Source organism: Humulus lupulus, chromosome X (genome assembly GCF_963169125.1).
Source record: "Humulus lupulus chromosome X, drHumLupu1.1, whole genome shotgun sequence".
NCBI lineage: Eukaryota > Viridiplantae > Streptophyta > Magnoliopsida > Rosales > Cannabaceae > Humulus > Humulus lupulus.
Window position 1 is genome coordinate 207,708,488 of NC_084802.1, and position 18,572 is coordinate 207,727,059.

At 32.0% G+C, this 18,572-nt stretch overlaps 1 protein-coding gene across 1 annotated transcript in view; it reads right to left on the bottom strand.

Annotated features, from left to right (window-relative positions):
* Positions 1-18,017, bottom strand: part of LOC133806678 (1-aminocyclopropane-1-carboxylate synthase 3-like) — a 53,940-nt gene extending 35,923 nt beyond the window's left edge. The window contains exons 1-4 of the mRNA XM_062244773.1: positions 17,871-18,017; positions 17,632-17,763; positions 17,365-17,525; positions 16,007-16,948 (exon numbers count right to left, since the gene is read on the bottom strand). Of these exons, the coding sequence (XP_062100757.1) occupies positions 16,007-16,948; positions 17,365-17,525; positions 17,632-17,763; positions 17,871-18,017 (1,382 nt within the window). The remainder of the gene's footprint in view (positions 1-16,006; positions 16,949-17,364; positions 17,526-17,631; positions 17,764-17,870) is intronic.
* Between the last annotated feature and the right edge of the window lie 555 nt (positions 18,018-18,572).

Sequence of the window (18,572 nt, forward strand, 5' to 3'; positions counted from 1 at the left end):
GAAAGTCGACCAACCATGAGTACGGAGAGCGTGAAACGGCGCGTACATGTTTGGCCTGCCTGGCTGCCACAGCCAGGGGTATTTTTGGGAGATGGTTGTACCAAACCTGAATTTTGTCGTTTAGCCGACTCTGATTATATTTTTAAGTTGTAAATATTTCTAAACAATATTTTTGGGATCCCAAAGGTTAAACGCTTTGTAATTTTCAATAAATGGGTATTTTCAAAGTTTATGGCTCTGATTATGGTTTAATTACTCTTTTGTCTTAAAACATCAATTAGTGAGTTAAATGCACGTTTAAAACTCACTTAGTAACGACTCTAAGGCAGTAGGGCGTTACATTGCTGGTTAAACCTAGGGGTGCCAAAATGAATGGGACCTAGGGGCCCTCATGCTTACTTAATCAATGAATGGTTAGAACCAGAGAAAGTTCTCTATTAAGTTATTTCCGGATAACAGCCGTGAATATTGGCCATTCAGTGAGAGTGCCTAGAGATACTAGGGGTGCCAAGTTTGAGTGAGGCTGAACACCCTAGGGGAAACTGCTCACCAGCACCACTGATTAACATAGAAGTCTTTGTAAAACCGTGTAAATTCGATTACACTCTTGGATAAGTAGTGATGACCTAGGTGACTTGATGGTTACCCTCGTGAGGGATTTACTCTTGGATAAGTAGCGATGCCCTAGGTAACACGATAGTTACCCTTGATGGGGATATTTATTGGCTAGATCTTAGTGTTGAGACTCGGTTCTCTCTTACAGATTAGCATTTATGCTGGAGAGCGTGTTATGCCCGAATTGTTGGAAATTGTCGAGCGTTGGTCTCGAATTATATGGTGATATATTATATCTGCTTGCTCTGGGATTTTCTGAGTGCAGGGATATATATTTGTTTATAAGATATAGTTGTGATATAATATATCTGCTTGATCTGGGATTTTCTGAATGCAGAAATTTATCTGTTTATATGAAATAATTTATTATTGGTTATCAGGCATGACCATAAGTTGGCCAGGATGCTTTTGCGTTCTTTAAAATGATTGTGTAGGGTTCGGATGGATCCGGAACCCTAATTCTCTGCATGCTTTTGTTTTGAGGTTGAACTTACTAAGCGTTTTCGCTTACCTAGTTGTTTCCTGTTGTAGGTAAGAACAAGGGCAAGGCAGAGCAGTGAGCGCTGAAGTCTACCTTGTAAATGTACATGTGGACCGACCTTTTGGGAAGTCGTTTTATTTTTGGAAATGTTGTGTAATTTTCCTAAACTAGGCTCACTCTACTCTTTTATACAGTATGTTTGTAATTAAATGTTAAGTATGGCCATACAAATTTTTGTTAAAGTTTTTTTTTTATACGAGTTTTTGAGACTTTTTGTTAAATGAAAACATTTATATTTCCGCATTATCGAGTCTTGAAAATCCGGGTCGTTACAATAATATGGTAATGTGAATATTTATGCATGTTTATGTGTATTAAATATGCATGCATGTCCATTTTTGTAGATTGGGGCATATTCGTAATCTTTGACCGTTGAGGGTATATTTGTAATATATATGATTTATGAGTGAGACCACAATATTGTGGAGAAATATTTGAGATGTGTGGTCCGATGCGATCCTAGTGAGCGGATTAGCGGAAGAGTCACAACGGGGTTAATACCCGGCTCGGGGTGAGCCTAGGGTTATTTTGGGAAACATAGTGTGTATTCAGGATCTATCGGGTAACGAGTAATTATTTGGTGATTAATTGGTGTCAGGATTGATTGGGAATTTATAAGACAATTTGAGGATTAGCGGGAAATGTGGCTAATGACTGTTTTGCCCTTAAGGGCATTGAAGGGAAACTTTAGGATGAGGGGCATTTTGGTCCTTTGCTAGCCTTTAGTGAGTCTTAGTGAGGCTATAAGCCTTGGGAAGGAATCAGAAGAAAACACTCAGTCTCTCCCCATCTCTCTCTTGTTCGATACTCTCTCTTGTTCGATACTCTCTCTTCCCTATTGGTATGCTTGGGAGATTTGTGAAGTTCTTCAGGAATTGGTCAGGAATCCAAGAAGCTGAAGCTAGGATTGGGATCAAGGGCTAGTTTAGGGTGGAATTGTTGTTGAGGTAAGGTTTGTAGCCCCATTTTTGCTGTAAATTCTAAGTTTTAAATTCCATTTTTGGTGTTCTTGAGCTTCAAAGCTCAAGGTAGGGTTTAACGGTTTTGTGGGAATTTCTGGATATGTTGTGGTGTTAAATTGTTATTATGGATGTATTGCTTGGGGTTCGTAGCTCAATTTTAGATTTAGCCATTGTTTAGGGTGAATTTGGATGGGTTTAGCTCGAAAAAATGCATGGAAAACACTGGGGAATTCTAGGTTTTGGAGCTCGAGCCGCGACCATGTTCTTCAAGTGCCGCGGCCCGTGTGCGTGGAAAGGCTTGACATTTCTCTAAAATCGCACAAGCTTCGCGATGCAGGTTGGGGCGCGCTACGACCCGTGTTCCCCAAGAGAGAGCCTTGGGCTTTCTTACTTGTAGCGCGTCGCGGCCCTATGGGCTGGGCCGCGACTCAAATTAAAGAAAATAGCCAAAACAAGTTTTTAAGCTCGGGAACTCAAATCTAAAGGCTTAGGAAGGATTCTACAACCTGATTTAGTGGAATTCGAGGTCCTGGAGGCTAGTATATTGTTCAGAAGCTTCTAATTGATTTAGGTTTTGATAGTTATTCATTATTATGTTGTGACTATGTTATACCACTAGGGTTCAGCGATAAGGATCGTGCTCGGGACTGCCATACGCTAGTTGCTCGGGACTTGAGGTAAGAAAACTGCACCCGGGTTGTGATCGGGGCTCGGACCCTTGTTAATAAATATGAGTATGATTATGACTATATGTGAGATTATGGCTATAACTTTATTTGAGAATATCTGATAGTGCATGCTTGTATATGCTGCATCTGATTGCGTGTTGTGCAATATATTTGTGATTATATCTATTATGAAGGTCGACCTAAGGGCGCCGGGGGGGCCGATAGCAAGTGTGCAGAACGTAGCCCGATCTAAGCGTGTCGTGGTCGGCTATAAGACCAGAGGACTCGGCGTAAGGGCGCCAAGCCTGAACATTATACTAATAAACAGAAGTGTTGTTTGCACTTAACTAACTGTATTGGTTGATGAGATTGGATTATGTGTTTGATTGAGCAGAATATCATTGCTAAGCTTATTGCTTATATCCTGTTGTTGATTGAATTTATTGATCTAAGTTTATCGTTTATATATTGTTGCTCATTTGTACTTGTTGATTTAAGTTTTCTTGCTAAGCCTTGGCTCACGGGTGCTATGTGGTGCATGTGAGGGAAACAGATAGCTGGACCAGCCATGAGTTGGAGAGCTTCAGGGGTGGTGTGTACACATGTAGCCTACTCGACTGCCATGGTCGGGATAGCCTGGGAGGAATTAGGGTTGAACCCTGTTTTGTCTCTTATGACAACTAATTTATATTCCATTTGTCTTAGTCTACTCTTATGAACCCTGTTTTGTCACTTTTGGGATCCTGTGTATGAAATTGATATTTTTAATGAAAAATAATCACTTTGTTGACCAAACTTTTTAATACCTAATTTTGACTTAGTCTTTAATTACACATTTAAGTCCAAATGACTCGCATAACTAGATAAGCACTATTTTAAACACACAGTGTAACGGTCTTGGCTAACCAAGGCATTACAAAAATATTCTAGAAATGAATTCGAATAAGCATAAAATATTTTCTTTATAAAACTAAGATACAAATTCCTTTTATAAACATATTGTGATAATATCAAACTAAATAAGGAATTATTTGCAATCCCTACCAATTAATCCAAGATATTAATTTTGAAAATCACAATAAAAAGGAATTTAAAATCATCTTTTCAATAAAAAGAAATCTCTATAAAATTTGCCAATTTTAGGATTTACAATCTCCCCCTTTGGAAATTTTATAGACAAGACATATATATTTTTCTAAAAGACCCAACAAAAAAAAACAAGTTAGTGCTTAAATCCACAAATAATGAAAAGAGTCCCAAAATGACTCCCCTTGTCAAGTATAACCAAAGCACATAACTAAAGAAGTAACCAACGCATGTAAAAAAAAAATATCAAAGCTTCGAAAAAAATAGAGTACTCTCTCTCCCTCGCATTGTCTAAGAAAATGCCAAAGTAACAAAAAAAACTAGAACCAAAACAAAGACACCTTTAGTATTCTTTTACATTTATTGAAAGCAAATAAAAGTAGATTTTGAGGAATTGAAGTCGTCATGGAGCTGGAGTGGTAGAGGCATTGATGGTCTTTCAAAACAGTCCACAAAATCTGCAAAAATCAATTAACACAAGAACATGGAACTTTTTATACTCCCTAAATAATTCTTCTCCCCATTTTTGTCTATCAAAAGAGCCAAAGGAACACCATCAGGGGCCAAACACACTTCCAACACAGTTCATCATCATGGTTGCCTGCACACATGTTAGATGAAAAACGAAACAAAGAAGCACAAGAAGAAGAGAAAATGAAGTGGAAGGAAAACAAAATGGGTACCAACCAAAACACCACAAAAGTTGGGAAAATGAAAACCTTTTATTGTCTAAGAATATGATCTTCAATGCACAAAATAAATTGTCAATATTTTCACTATTCCCACAAACGATCAACTTTTTTTTTTATAATACCACAAAGGCATATATAAATATAAAACTGCCAAAATATCCGTTTGTGCCAAAAAGATCTTTCATGACCTGTCCATTGAGAAAAAAAAACCAACATTAGTACATTTTAACAAAATTTTACTATAATGTTTAGTAAATCTATTTAACATATCATGTTTTTATTTGTCTCAAGAAAAATAGTTAGTTCTATCCCATTAACTATTTAAAGTGAATCAAATGGTGTATATGGATTTTAATATATTTGTTTTACCACTAAAATCAATCTCAAGCATTTGTGTGTGCATGTGAAAGCATGGGACATTGCCCTTTGTTGGAAAATTTTAGCCTTTTTTGCAAGTTGCATGAAGTACCGATCTTAGACGCTTTCACACTACACCAATGGTAGCCCTTTTCACATGGTAGAATATTTTCTACATAATTTTAGTTACATAGTTCCAACTTACTCATGGATGACTTTCACACACTAATGCAGGTAGCTTTATTCTTAAGATGGAATGGAGCCTGAGACAAGATAAAAAATGTTATATACTCACACACCACATACACATATTGATTCATAAAAATATTAAATGGATAGACCTATCTACTTTTCGAGACCACTAAGCATAATATATAAACTAGAAAAACTAACCAAGTAGTAAAATAATGTTAAAAAGTAATTTTTACAATTTTCTCAATTTGGACAAGGACAAGACAACTTTTGAGCAACACAATGTTAAGGATGTGGCAAAAAAACAATAATAATAATAATAAAAAAATTAATAAGAACAAACCCCAAGGATTTTTTAGGGAATCAAACTTGATCGCATCTAGGGATTTTGTGAAAATATTTGCAATTTGTTTGGCAATCTCAACATATTCTAAGACCAAAGTTTTATTTTCAACAAGTTCTTTTGTGTGTCGCGACACATCATCAACACAAAAATATTTTTTATGGGAAATTTTCAAATGTTTTCCCAATCGACATGGTTCACATTTACTAAAAGAATATTTACTTAAATTCGGTAAATCATGAACATCACTCACACTTCCAATTTTTCTCAAATTTTCAAAATCAACATGACCATGTTTTTCATGACACAAATTAGTATCACTCCTTGTGTTTGTGTGACAACCGTGTGATTGAGATAATGTGTAACAATTATCAACATATTTATAATCCTTCAAAATATAATTTCCATCTTGGTTAAACACAAAACAATTATCATGAGAAAAATTTACAAACAGGTCTTGGTCACAAATTTGACTTATACTAATTGGATTAGTTTTCAGTCCATCAACCAAAAAAACATTTTGCAAATTTGGTAGTCCTTCAGAATTTAGAGTGCCACTACCAAGTACCTTTGAAGACTTACCATCTCCAAATGTGACTTCCCCATTTTTCAAAGTCTTGAAGTCAGTGAGATGCTTTTGTTACCCATCATATGCCTAATACAACCACTATAAAAAAACAAAGAGTTAGAAGCACATGTTCTAAGACAAGTAAAGGCAGCAAGACATTTGAATTTATTTTTCTTCACCCAAACTTTTCTTAGGTGAAGTCATTTTCTTCAAGGGCATTTGTCTCGAATTATCATGATGATTAAAGTAATTTTTTTTGAAGAAAATTCATCAAGGTAAAACATTTAGGTCGAATATGACCTTTTACTCCACAGAAATAGAAAATTGGAATAAAATGACCAGTTTTTTTATTCTGGAAATTTCTGGTCTATTTCTCATGTGTTGTCACAGATTGAGAAGATGAGGTCACATGAGTCTGAGTAGAACCTATAGAAGGGCCAGTCGTCGAAACAACAGGAAGATTTTCATAAATAAAAATTGTTTTTCCTTTAGGTTTAGATTCATTTGATCCTAACCTAGAAAAATCACAATCTTTTTGATCTGCTAGCAGAACATCATCCAAAACCATAGATCTATGATTAAGCATTTTGACACCTTTCATAATTTGACCAACTTCATTAGACAAACGTTTGATTTCAGAATCTTTAGCAACAATATCAACTTCATATTTTTTTAACAAGAAAGTCAAGTTCTTCATTTCTCTTCTTGTGAACTTTGTTATTGTTTGCCATCAAATAATTATCTGAACACACTTTCAACCATTGATCATACATTTTTTTGTATGATTCTTTCAAGGACTCCTTATCCAAATCGGATTCATATGAATCACCATGGGAACCTTCATCTGTTGAAATAGTATTATTTAAACAAACAAGGTTCTCATTCACCTGCATAGAAAGAGGTAAGCAAGAAAAAACAGAAGTTAAGGCAAGATTATAATTTTCTTCATCATCACTACTTTCAGAGTCCTGGTCACTCTAAGTGGCTGCCATGACCTTCTTATTTTTCTTTAAGGTATTGGCACATTTGGATTGAATATGTCCAAAACCTTCACACTCCCTGCATTGAATACCTTTTTTATTAGTAGATTCAAAAGGTTTGGAAAAATTATTACCTTTGGAGGATTTAGACATGTTTTTCTTGTTACCAATATTTTTCATAAACTTCTTAAAGTTTTTTGATAACAAGATCATTTCATCATCATCTGAGTTTTCCATTTTCTCTTTGGAAGATTTCAAGGCAATCGATTTCTCCTTCACAACAATTGGTTTCTCTTTTTGGCAAATCTTTTGATTAAGTTCAAAAGTTCGAAGAAATCCCATCAATTCCTCAACTTTCAAGATGTCAAGGTTCTTTACCTCCTCAATGGTTATAATCTTGGATTGAAACCTAACAATTTTCCTAACCAAAATAGAGTCAGACAACTTTTCTCCTAAAGAAAAATATTCATTAGCAATGTCGGACAATTCTTCATAAAACTCAGTGAGGGTTTCTTTTTCAGACATGCGAAGGTTTTCAAATCTTGTGGTCAACATTACAAGCCTAGATCGCTTAACATCGGCGGTTCCTTCAAATTGAGTTTGAAGGATTTCCCAAGCATCTTTAGCAGACTCACAAGATGAAATCAATTTTATATAACTCTCACCAACACCATTAAAAATTGCATGTAAAGCTTTATTATTATAAATTGACAATTTATCTTCTTCATTAGACCATTCAAGTTCAGATTTTACATGTGTCTTACCGGATTTCGAATCTGTCTCGACAGGTGGTGTCCAACCGGTCAATATTGATCTCCAAGCCCTTTCATCAAGGGATTTGATAAAAGCTTTTATCCTTACTTTTCAGTATGGATAGTTTGTATCATTCAAAAATGGAGGGCGAGTTATAGATCCACCTTCTGCAAAGAAAGACATTTCACAAGAAACAAAACAAACGAAAAACCACAAAATCTCACTAAGAGTTTAGTGACCTACTCTGATACCAATTGATATTTCCTTTTTAGTAATTACTAAATTAATTAGACCAAGTGAATTAATTAATGTGCGGAATGGTAATTAAATGTTGAAATAGATTTCAGATCTGTCGGGACAGAATGAGAACTTGTCATGACAGAAACTTAACATAATAAAAAGACAGTGCAAAACAATAATAAACACAACAAATTTTTACAAGGTTCAGAAACCCTTTCTGATAACCTACTCCTTGAGGCCACGCCCAGAGAATAAAACAAATTAATAAAGAATCACAAGTATAAAAATATTGACTTAAACAAAATAAGGCTCCCTCTTGAGATTTGTCGCAACTTTGTTGTACTTATCTTCACTAATCTGATTTTGATTGAAACGCCTAACCAATTGAACTCCCTTCAATGGCCAGCGAGTGCTTGCATCCTCTCGACGCAAGACTTGTAAAAATCTTCTCCCGAAGACTATAAGAATTGTGTTCAAATTATAACCTGTATTCACTCATGAATGTGGTATAGACTCACCGCAAAACTAAACACTCATTTTACTACATGAACGCGTGAATACAATAATTTTGAATACAAACTATGAACCCTCACAAATATTACAATCCACTCACAAAATTATACACCAAAGAGTTCACTTTTTCTCAAGGCCATAGAAGCCTATGTATAAAGATCATTTCGTGCTCAGAAAGGCTGAGAAAGAATCTACAATAAAAGCAAGAATATTTGAACATATTCTTGATTAATGAAAATTTGTCAATTTAGTTGATTCTGATCCGACAAACACAGATTTTGCGGGGATAGCTAGTGCCTGCGTCAGATCAAATTTCTCAAGATAGAAATAACAATTAATTTCTCAAATATTGCATTTCCTGCAGTTAATTATCTTGGAAAGCACGAAAATCAATAGAAAATATTCCATTTATGAATTCAAATAAGCAGAGAATATTTTTTTTATAAAACCAAGATACAAATTCATTTTATAAACATATTGTGAGAATATCAAACTAAATAAGGAATTATTTGCAAACTTTACCAATTAATCCAATATATTAATTCTAAAAATTATAATAAAAAATAATTTAAAATTATCTTTTAAATAAAAAGATATCTCTATAAAATTTGCTAATTTTAAGATTTACAGTTTTGTCATTTATTTTAATCAATAACAGAAATAAGAGAGACAGAGGGTGGCTAAGGCCCCTCAAAACTCTTATCTTTCTCTTTAAAATTTATATAAAATTTTAAAATATAAATAAATATACATATATATTCTATATAATGCCCCTATATTATATATATATATATCTATACAATAGTCTCCTATAAATTTTTGTCTTGTTTTGACTTTAGTTGCTTTTTTGTATTTTGTCATTTCATTACAAAAATGGAAACTTTTGCCGGTGCAAATTTGCGCCGGCAAAAGTACCCATATTGCGTTGGCAAAGATTAAAAATAGTTTTTCGACGCAGTTTAGTGCTGGCAAAAGTTGTCGGTGAATACCTCTTTGCCGGCGCTGTACTAATTGCGCCGACAAAACATACAATACCGGTAGTTTTACACACCGGTAAAAGTCAACGCACCGGTAAAATGGCGTCAGATTTTGGATCGACAGCCCATTTTTTCACCGGCGGTTGGGCCATGTAATTATTTTGACTGTTTTGATATTGTTGTTATGTTCTAATTATTTAGCTTTGATTATTTATTTTGAATTGCAACGGTGATTCCCAACAATTTATTTTCTTGTTTTCTATATGTGACAATAAGATGTTGGAGCTAAAATTACATCTCTTAACTGGCAGTTGACTAATTGTTTTATATATGTAATCATGAGCTGAAAATGAAGACAACAAGAACTCACGTACTCATGATTACGTATTCAAGTTATGTTTTTCGCGACGAAAGTATTTTTGTTTATATTTTGGTGCAATTTGGTAGAGTGGTCTATTACTAACCTCAAGCTTCGTCTCTAACACATAGGTATAAAGTACCAAATTTAAGGGATATTTGCATTGAAAGTACCAAATCAAAGGTATATTTACAGTGAAAGTACCAAAGTTATAAGCAGATTTAATGTCAGGTAGGCAAACTTAACGATGGAACAAATAGCTACATCAAACTGCACCTAAACATAGACCGAAAGTATTATCGCCGCCAAAATAATAACTTGAGTACTTAAGTGTCACAAACGTAATAATTTGAGTATTTTTGCTACAAGTATCACAATAAATAAATGAATTAAAAAGTCTCTAATTAATTAATACCAATTAATAAATAAGATATAAAAAATAATAATTAATGACAACTCTACTAAATTTGGCACATGCTACTATGCTAAATTAATTGACTCAACTTTTAACATAGGTGAAATTAGTCATAAGTTTTAATACGCTATTGGATAAATATTTTTTGTAAAAAAGTATTAATACATATAGTACTACATTACTAATTTAGTACTCTATTAGAAATACTTTAATTTTAATAAATTAGAAATACTTTTAGAATAAGATACAATATACTCCAAAATTAGTTTGATATACCTAGACTTAATAATCCTCTAATCAATATCCAATGATTGATCTCACAGTTATGATGGTAAATGGGATGCATTTAGAGACAAAATCCTTTCTCGCCTAGAACGGTCAACCTGTCTAATCCAAATTTTGCCCCATAAACACCTTCTCGAGTCATCCGACTCTCCACCGCTTGACACAGCGACAAACACAATCTCAATATGATAAGAAGTGCAATGAGTTCCAGATTCTTTCAGCTGCAAGTTCCAAAGTATTTAATAATAAGAGAAAAGAACGCTATAGCATGAAATTAATTTATTATTGTCTGTACAGTGTATAGTAAACTTATAATGTTTGTCTAAATTTGATTGGTTCAAGTTGAAAAAGTAAGAGACTTGAAGACAAACATGTCTTGTTATTGGCAGCTACAAGTGAAAGAAGAAAAATGATTCAACAATGTCAAAGGACAAAACTACACTACAGTAGTCTATACACAACACAACCAGTACTAATTTATTAAAGATGAAAAGACGTAGCTGTTGTTTCCTCAGTCTTGTTTTAATGAATTTTATTCCCATATATATATTCATTTTCTTCTGAGATGTAATAAGAAGATGATATGAGCTTCGTCATGACTTACTTGTACGTACAAAACCCTAGTAGTCCAACAAGCTAATAAAGTTAAAGTAAAGGTTGTATATACTTGTATTTTACTGGTCTGATAAAGTTTCTGAAACAAAACAAAACAAAAAAAAGAAAGATTTATATATATATATTGCACCGCGTGATGATAAAAGTTTCTGAAAGCAAAACAAAAATGTACTGTATCTGTATCCACTATTTATTATTAATAGAATCGGATTTTGAATGGACAGAGCCATATTCGTGTGGCCCTTCTTAATTTGTCCCCATGCTAGCTAGCAGCATTGCCATAATAAATTAAATCAAATTAAATTTACTTGAACCTAGCTATATATTATTATTGTTTCATATATACATATATACATGTACATATAGGGAACTACAACATGTATATTCTTTTTTTGTAATACTGGTGCATTTTTTTTTAAATTTTTGGCACCTGGATAGATATAATCTCAGAATTTTTTATATGATGGTGTACATTATAATTATCTAGAACATCCTACAAATTTTCAAGAAATTCCGAATTAAATTATGGTAACGAAAACAATGTTTAAACTGTCTATTGCACATGTGCCTAGTTTTTTGTGTACGTGTGTAACATTTGACAGTTTGAACCATGTTTTTAGCTTCGTAAACTATTCAGAATTTCTTAAAAATTTGCAAGATATTCTAAATACCTACAATGTATACATTCATATAAAAAAAAATTGAAATTATATATATCCAGATACCGAAAATAGAAAAAAGATACACCGGTGTTAAAAAAAATGAAATGCGTTGTGGTTCCATATATATATATATAATAATAATAATAATAATAAATCTCTATTCTTTTCAACAAATTATGATGTTTAAGACTACGTACTAAAGTTTTAGTGTACTACGTAATATGTTCCTGTTCACGTGAAACTGAAGCCCTACATAATCAAAATTTGTCACGTACCATATATACTACCTTTCAAATTAAACGAGGAGAAAGAAAACAAAACGAATCCAACCAAAACTCTAATTAATTGATATATTTTTTTCTATTTAATTATGGTTTTTTTTTTAAAAAAAATTAAATACAAACATTCGGAAGTCTACTGCTTTCAATCAAAAAATACTGTGGCTAATGTGTGTATGCGTTGAACATTAGTCCCACATTAATGAGATGTGGTGTGACTTTTATCTTTATACATACCAAGCTGGTATCATTCTCTAACTCTCCATGATGAAATTTTGAGATGTGGACTCTTTGGTATTAAAAAAATCAAAACACACTTTAATTATCGAACAATACAAGATATACTTACCATTTTTAATTAAGAATAGGATGTAGTTGGAATCTATTATAATCATAGATAAGCGATCATAATTATTCTGTATAATAAGTGATGAGAGTGGTTTAGAAAATTAACACAATATGATTTTGGTTTAATTTATCGGAAAATGATAATCATCATCAATAATATAATACAGATAAACAATTTTGACCTAAATTTATGTTACTAATGACAATGAACGATATATATATATATTTATATTGAGCTATATGTGAACGTGAAATGAAAATATAGATAGCTATATCCATGCATAATATCTATCTATCTATATATATATATATATATATATATATATTGGAAAAAGGAATTCCTTTCAATTGTGGCGAAGATACTTTAAAAGAGTCATATCTTATCTTAAAAAGGATTAAGTGTTTTGCTATTAGAATACATGCTTTTGGTTGAGTTACAATATTTCATGGACTTTTTTTTTATTGGACGAGCTATTAAAACGTGTGAGCGTGACCATCTCTATGGAGTACAAAATAAACATTTTCATTTTTTTTTATATATGCACTAAAAATAACCTGGAAAATTTTCTTTTGGACTATCTAGACTAGAATATTGTTATGGACACCAAAACCACATGTGTCATACAAAAAGTTGTGTAATTTAATATTGAATTTTCCATATTTTATTTTAAAATTTAATATAATATAAAATCCAATATTATTAATCACCGTATTTTGTATCATATGTTATTGGGCAACTTAATATAACATCCCTACTTTTTGAACCTTTTTTTCAAGAAACTCTTCCCAAAATCAGAATGCGTTGTTGGTGAGTTAGTCACACCCAATCAATAGCTGCTTTTTGCTCAACATCCTTTTTTTATTTTTTATCATTACTTTTTGCTTACTACTTTTTTTTTGTTTACCAAATTGTGTATTTTAACACAAATGAATCATAATAATTACATCCAATTTTTTTGGAAGTAATATAAGATGATGACGATCGTATGTAAGAATTCACGAGTTTGTACGAGAAATAGTGTATGTGTATAATATCAATAACTAATGAATTAGTACGAGAATAGTATATATATATATATATTATAGGGAATGTATATGGTACTGTACATTTTTTATGCGTACCAGATTATGTATTTTAACACAAATTGATATGTTACGCTATTAATTTTTTTTATTACAGTGTTTATTATAATTATAGCAGATATTTAGTACATTTTTTAAAATTTTAAGTAATTTAGAATGTCGAAAATAGGGATCTATACTTCTAGTACAACCACATATACAATATTCTGTTTTATCTATTTTTGGCACCCTAAATTATTTAAAAAAATTAAAAAAAAGTATGAAGGGGTTGCTCTAAATTAGAGTCATGGCTTACCTACGTATATAAACTGGAATATGCAGTATGTTATCGGTTCATCACCCTAGCTCTTCCCTATATTATATAAATATATATAAGTAATGATACGTGCACTTAAATATTATATGACATAATATTGTTTTTTTTTAAAACAATAAACGGTCTTTATTTTAATAAATATTATTGACACGTTAAATTGTCATGTCAATGTGTGCAATGTTTATATGCATTTGGATACACATAACATTACTTTTAGAATAAATATCATTATTGCCCCCCGAACTATGACTATTGTATGATTGTGCCTCCTGAATTATTCGCGATATTAAAAATTCCCCCCGAATTATGCATGTTACTAAAATATGAGACTTCTGTTAGATTTCGTCATATGTGGCTAACTGCTTGATAACGTAATATATTGTCTGTTGATGTGGCAGTGCCATGTGTAGAATAATTATCAATTTTGCTCTCCGAACTTTGACCACTACCAAATTATACCCCTTTTATAAAAAATATATATGTTTTTTTAAAAAAATAATAATTAAATCCTTAATAAATAAAAAAATTTAATTATCAACAAATAACTCTTTTTTACTTTTTCTTTTACAATATTAATTAAAACTATTTTAGAATGAACATTTAAAATAAATATTAAAACAAAGAAAAAAAATTTAATTAAAGATGTGGACGAAATATTTAAATAAATAAATAAAAATTTTAATTTAAGAGGAGGATATAGGGGAAAGAACTTTGTTTTAGGATTTATTTTTTAATTTTTATATTAAAATATATTTATTTTATATATATTGTAAAAGAAAAGAAAAAGTAAAAAAAAAGTTATTTGCTATTAATTATATTTTTATTTTTTGAGTATTTGAATTTTATTTAATTAATTTGAAACTTTTAGTATTGATTATTTTCTTAATCTTTTAAAATGAATTTTTTTTTAATTTTTAAAGATTTAATTATCATTTAAAAAAAATTAAATTAGTCTTAATAAAAATGGCACAATTTGGTAGTAGTCAAAGTTTGGGGGGCAAAATTTCTAATTATTCTACACATGACACTGCCACATCAAGAGACAAAATGCTACATCATCAATCTGTTAGCCACCTAGGACGGAATCTAACAAAAGTCTCATCTTTCAGTAACGTGCATAGTTGAGGGAAATTTTTAACACCACAAATCATTCGGGGAGCACAATCATACAATAGTCATAGTTCGGGGGGAAAAATGCTATTTATTCTTATTTTATATATATATATTACTAATAAATAGTATGAGAATATAGTACTCATATATATATATATAGGGAATGACTACAACGCATCCTTTTTTTTGCAACACCGGTGCATTTTTTTTTATTTTGGCACCTGGATAGATATAATCCCAATTTTTTTATATGACGGTGTATATTATAGGTATTTAGAATATCCTGCAAATTTTCAAGAAATTCTGAATAGTTTATGAAGCCGAAAACAGAGTTCAAACTGTCAAATTTTACACGCGTACACAAAAAAACAAGCACGAGTGCAACAGAGAGTTTAGACCTTGTTTCGGTACCATAATTTATTCAAAATTTCTTGAAAATTTGTAGGATGTTCTAGAGAGCTATAATGTACACTATCATATAAAAAAAATTGAGATTATAACTATTCAGGTGCCGAAATTGAAAAATGATGCACCAGTATTGCAAAAAAAAAATGCATTGTAGTCACTCCTGGATATATTACAGAGTATTGATTCTAATTTCACACTACTACTTCTAGTTAATCCACACATGAAGGACAGCTAGACTACATTATTACAAACCCTAAATAATATCAGAGACAGACACTTCGACTTATCGATCTCTACCTTCAGTTCCACAAGTACCAAACAGGCCTTCTCCTACGGATGTCATGAACTACCTGCGCGAGGACATAACGAAAGAAAAGCTTTCATATGATGAAACTTTTATATATATATATATATGAATGCAACACGGTATAGTGGGGTACTAAAAGAATTATTTTCTTAATTTACAGTATAATAATAAGAAAAATTAATAAATTAATATGCATGCCATGAACCAATGATTTTTTTTTTCTAATCATTTTTCTCATAAATCATCATCAAGTGGTGGGATGATATCAATTATTGATGTATGTGTGTGTATTTATATATATATATATATATATATTTGCAGAATACCGTACTTGGGTCTGTTAGCATTCGTCGCTGTCAAATGATAGCTGGAAAACCTACTTTGCTGACATTTTTTTATCGAGTAGTTCTTGTGGTTAATAAGCTCATCAGCCACGAAGTCTTTCAACCTTTTAACTGCCACCTTCAACGTTCTCCTGGACATGTTTGCAAAACAAACTCGAAACCAACCTGGTTCGGTACAATGACATGATGAGCCAGGCGATATATTGAGTTTCACATCGTAAATAATCTTTTTCCAGAGCTCCATTTCAGCACTGAAAGTATTTGAAGTGAGAAGGTGTCTCATGTCAACCCAACAGAACAATCCAGCATTACTCTTAAGACAACTTATTCCTGCTTTCTTAAGACCCCCCACGAGCATTTTATGCCGTCTCTTAAGTCTCTTTTGGTTCTCGGATATGTATGCTTGGGTAAAACATTTGTCGGATAACAAAACCGAGAGTAAGAATTGAGTTTGAGAAGAGACCAAACCGAAACTCGACATTTTTGTGGCTGCATCCAAAACCATCTTGTCGTTTGAGTATATTGCTCCAACACGAAATCCAGGGAGCCCTAGATCTTTCGAAAGACTGTAAACGACATGGACCTGCTCCTGAATTTGATTATTATTTTCTCTCTGGTTGACAACTTCTATGACACTTTTGAAGTCTGGTTTGTTAAAAACTGTTCCGGAATAGATTTCATCACTAATGAGATGAATTTTCTTAGCTTCAATGAAGTTAAGGAGGAGGATCAACTCATCGACTGTCATTGTGGTGCCACATGGATTAGATGGGTTGGTGATTAAAACACCTTTGACCCTTAGATTACGGTTTGTGGCATCTTGATAGGCTTGTTCCAAAGCCTCTTCAGTTATTTGGAAGCCATTTAAGCTTTTGCACTGAATGGGCACTATAACAACTTCAGTTCGCCACTTAAGATCCCTGTCAAATCTGTAAAAATTAAGTACAAACAAGAGTGAGTGAAAAGTTCTTTATCATGCATTTTAAAATAATAAAAATAAATGTACAAAGAGGAGGTTCCAAATTCTACTCTCCATCCCAATATAAAAAAAAAGAAAAGAAAAGAATATTGTTAAGAGAGACCAATAGTATCCAACACCAATTTATATGACATATTCTTATTGATTCAATTTAATATTGAGTACCACGTATTTTAATAAACAATACAGTGTGAATTTATGAGAATTGCTTAGGGGTATTACTAATGCTGTACTGATATTTGTGCAATCCAATACAATGTTAGATATTTGTGCAATCCAATGTTAGACTTTAAGGTTCAAATAGTAAGGATAAAGTGAATAAATAGTAAATAATAAAAGATGGGATAAATGCTATACTTTACTTACCCAGGGTAGTATGGAGTTGGGAGAAGGAAGGCTTCGTTGGGATCAGCGAGACAGAATATGAGGGCCTCGTTGGCTGAGGTTGCACCTGCGATTAGGACTAGACGTTGCGGGTCAAATGTTACTTTGTTTCCTCTCATTTCTGACATGAATTCAGCCATTGCCTGCAAACAAAATTATTATTACATAATTAACATTCAATTTGTAATCATCACAAGAAATAAATTTATGAAAAAATAATTTTGATACTAATAATATATATTTAATTACCTTCTTGAATTCGGGGAGTCCATGATAATCTTGGAATAGAGCAAGTTTTCTAAAAATGTATTCACCATGACTTTTAAACCCAAGTGCATGTGGATTCATAGCTAACCATGACTCTAAAAGGTGGTAACAAAGCTGCCCCAAAAGAAAGAAAAATATATTAGAGAGATAATTAACATATATATATATTTTATATTTGTATATGTGAATATATATATATATGTATTTATATATATGATAACCTGGTTTTCTGCAAGACCCATTTGGATAATTCCCTCCGGGTTGCTAATTCTATCATAAGAATTTTTCTCGTATTCTTCCCATCCTAAGAAGTAGGAAGAATCTTGACCATGAGCATTGCATGCAGCTTTCCTAGATAATGAACTCATTTTTTTTTTCTTTCAAATCTAGTCCCTTTAGTTGACGATATATATATAAACAGAGATAATGTATATAAATGAGACAGAAATGTAGAAGAATAGAAGAGAGAAAGAGTGATATAGTGTTTAGCTAGTGTGAGGATGGTCTACGTAGGTAGAAGAGAACAATATATACATACATATATATATATATATACATAGGATGTCATCAGGACGCACATGACAGTTTTTTTTTTTTTTCAAGTTCAAAGAAATCAGATAACGACACACATGGAAAACAATAGAAGATTTTTATAAGAAAAGAATAGAGTAGAGAGTCAGAGAGATATTGTTGTTATTGTTATTATTGAGGAATATATTAAATTAGTATTTTATGAACCAAACTAGTAGTGAAGACAGTAATTAGTGAGCGAAATGCAAATTATTGCCACTTCTATATATAGATACATTTTTCGAAGTCATGACTTAAGAAATAATAAAAAAATAGTTTTGAGAGATTAGAAATGTCACTACTAAAAAAACCCTAATGTGTCAACTTTTTATGCCACCCTTTTTGAGTTGTAA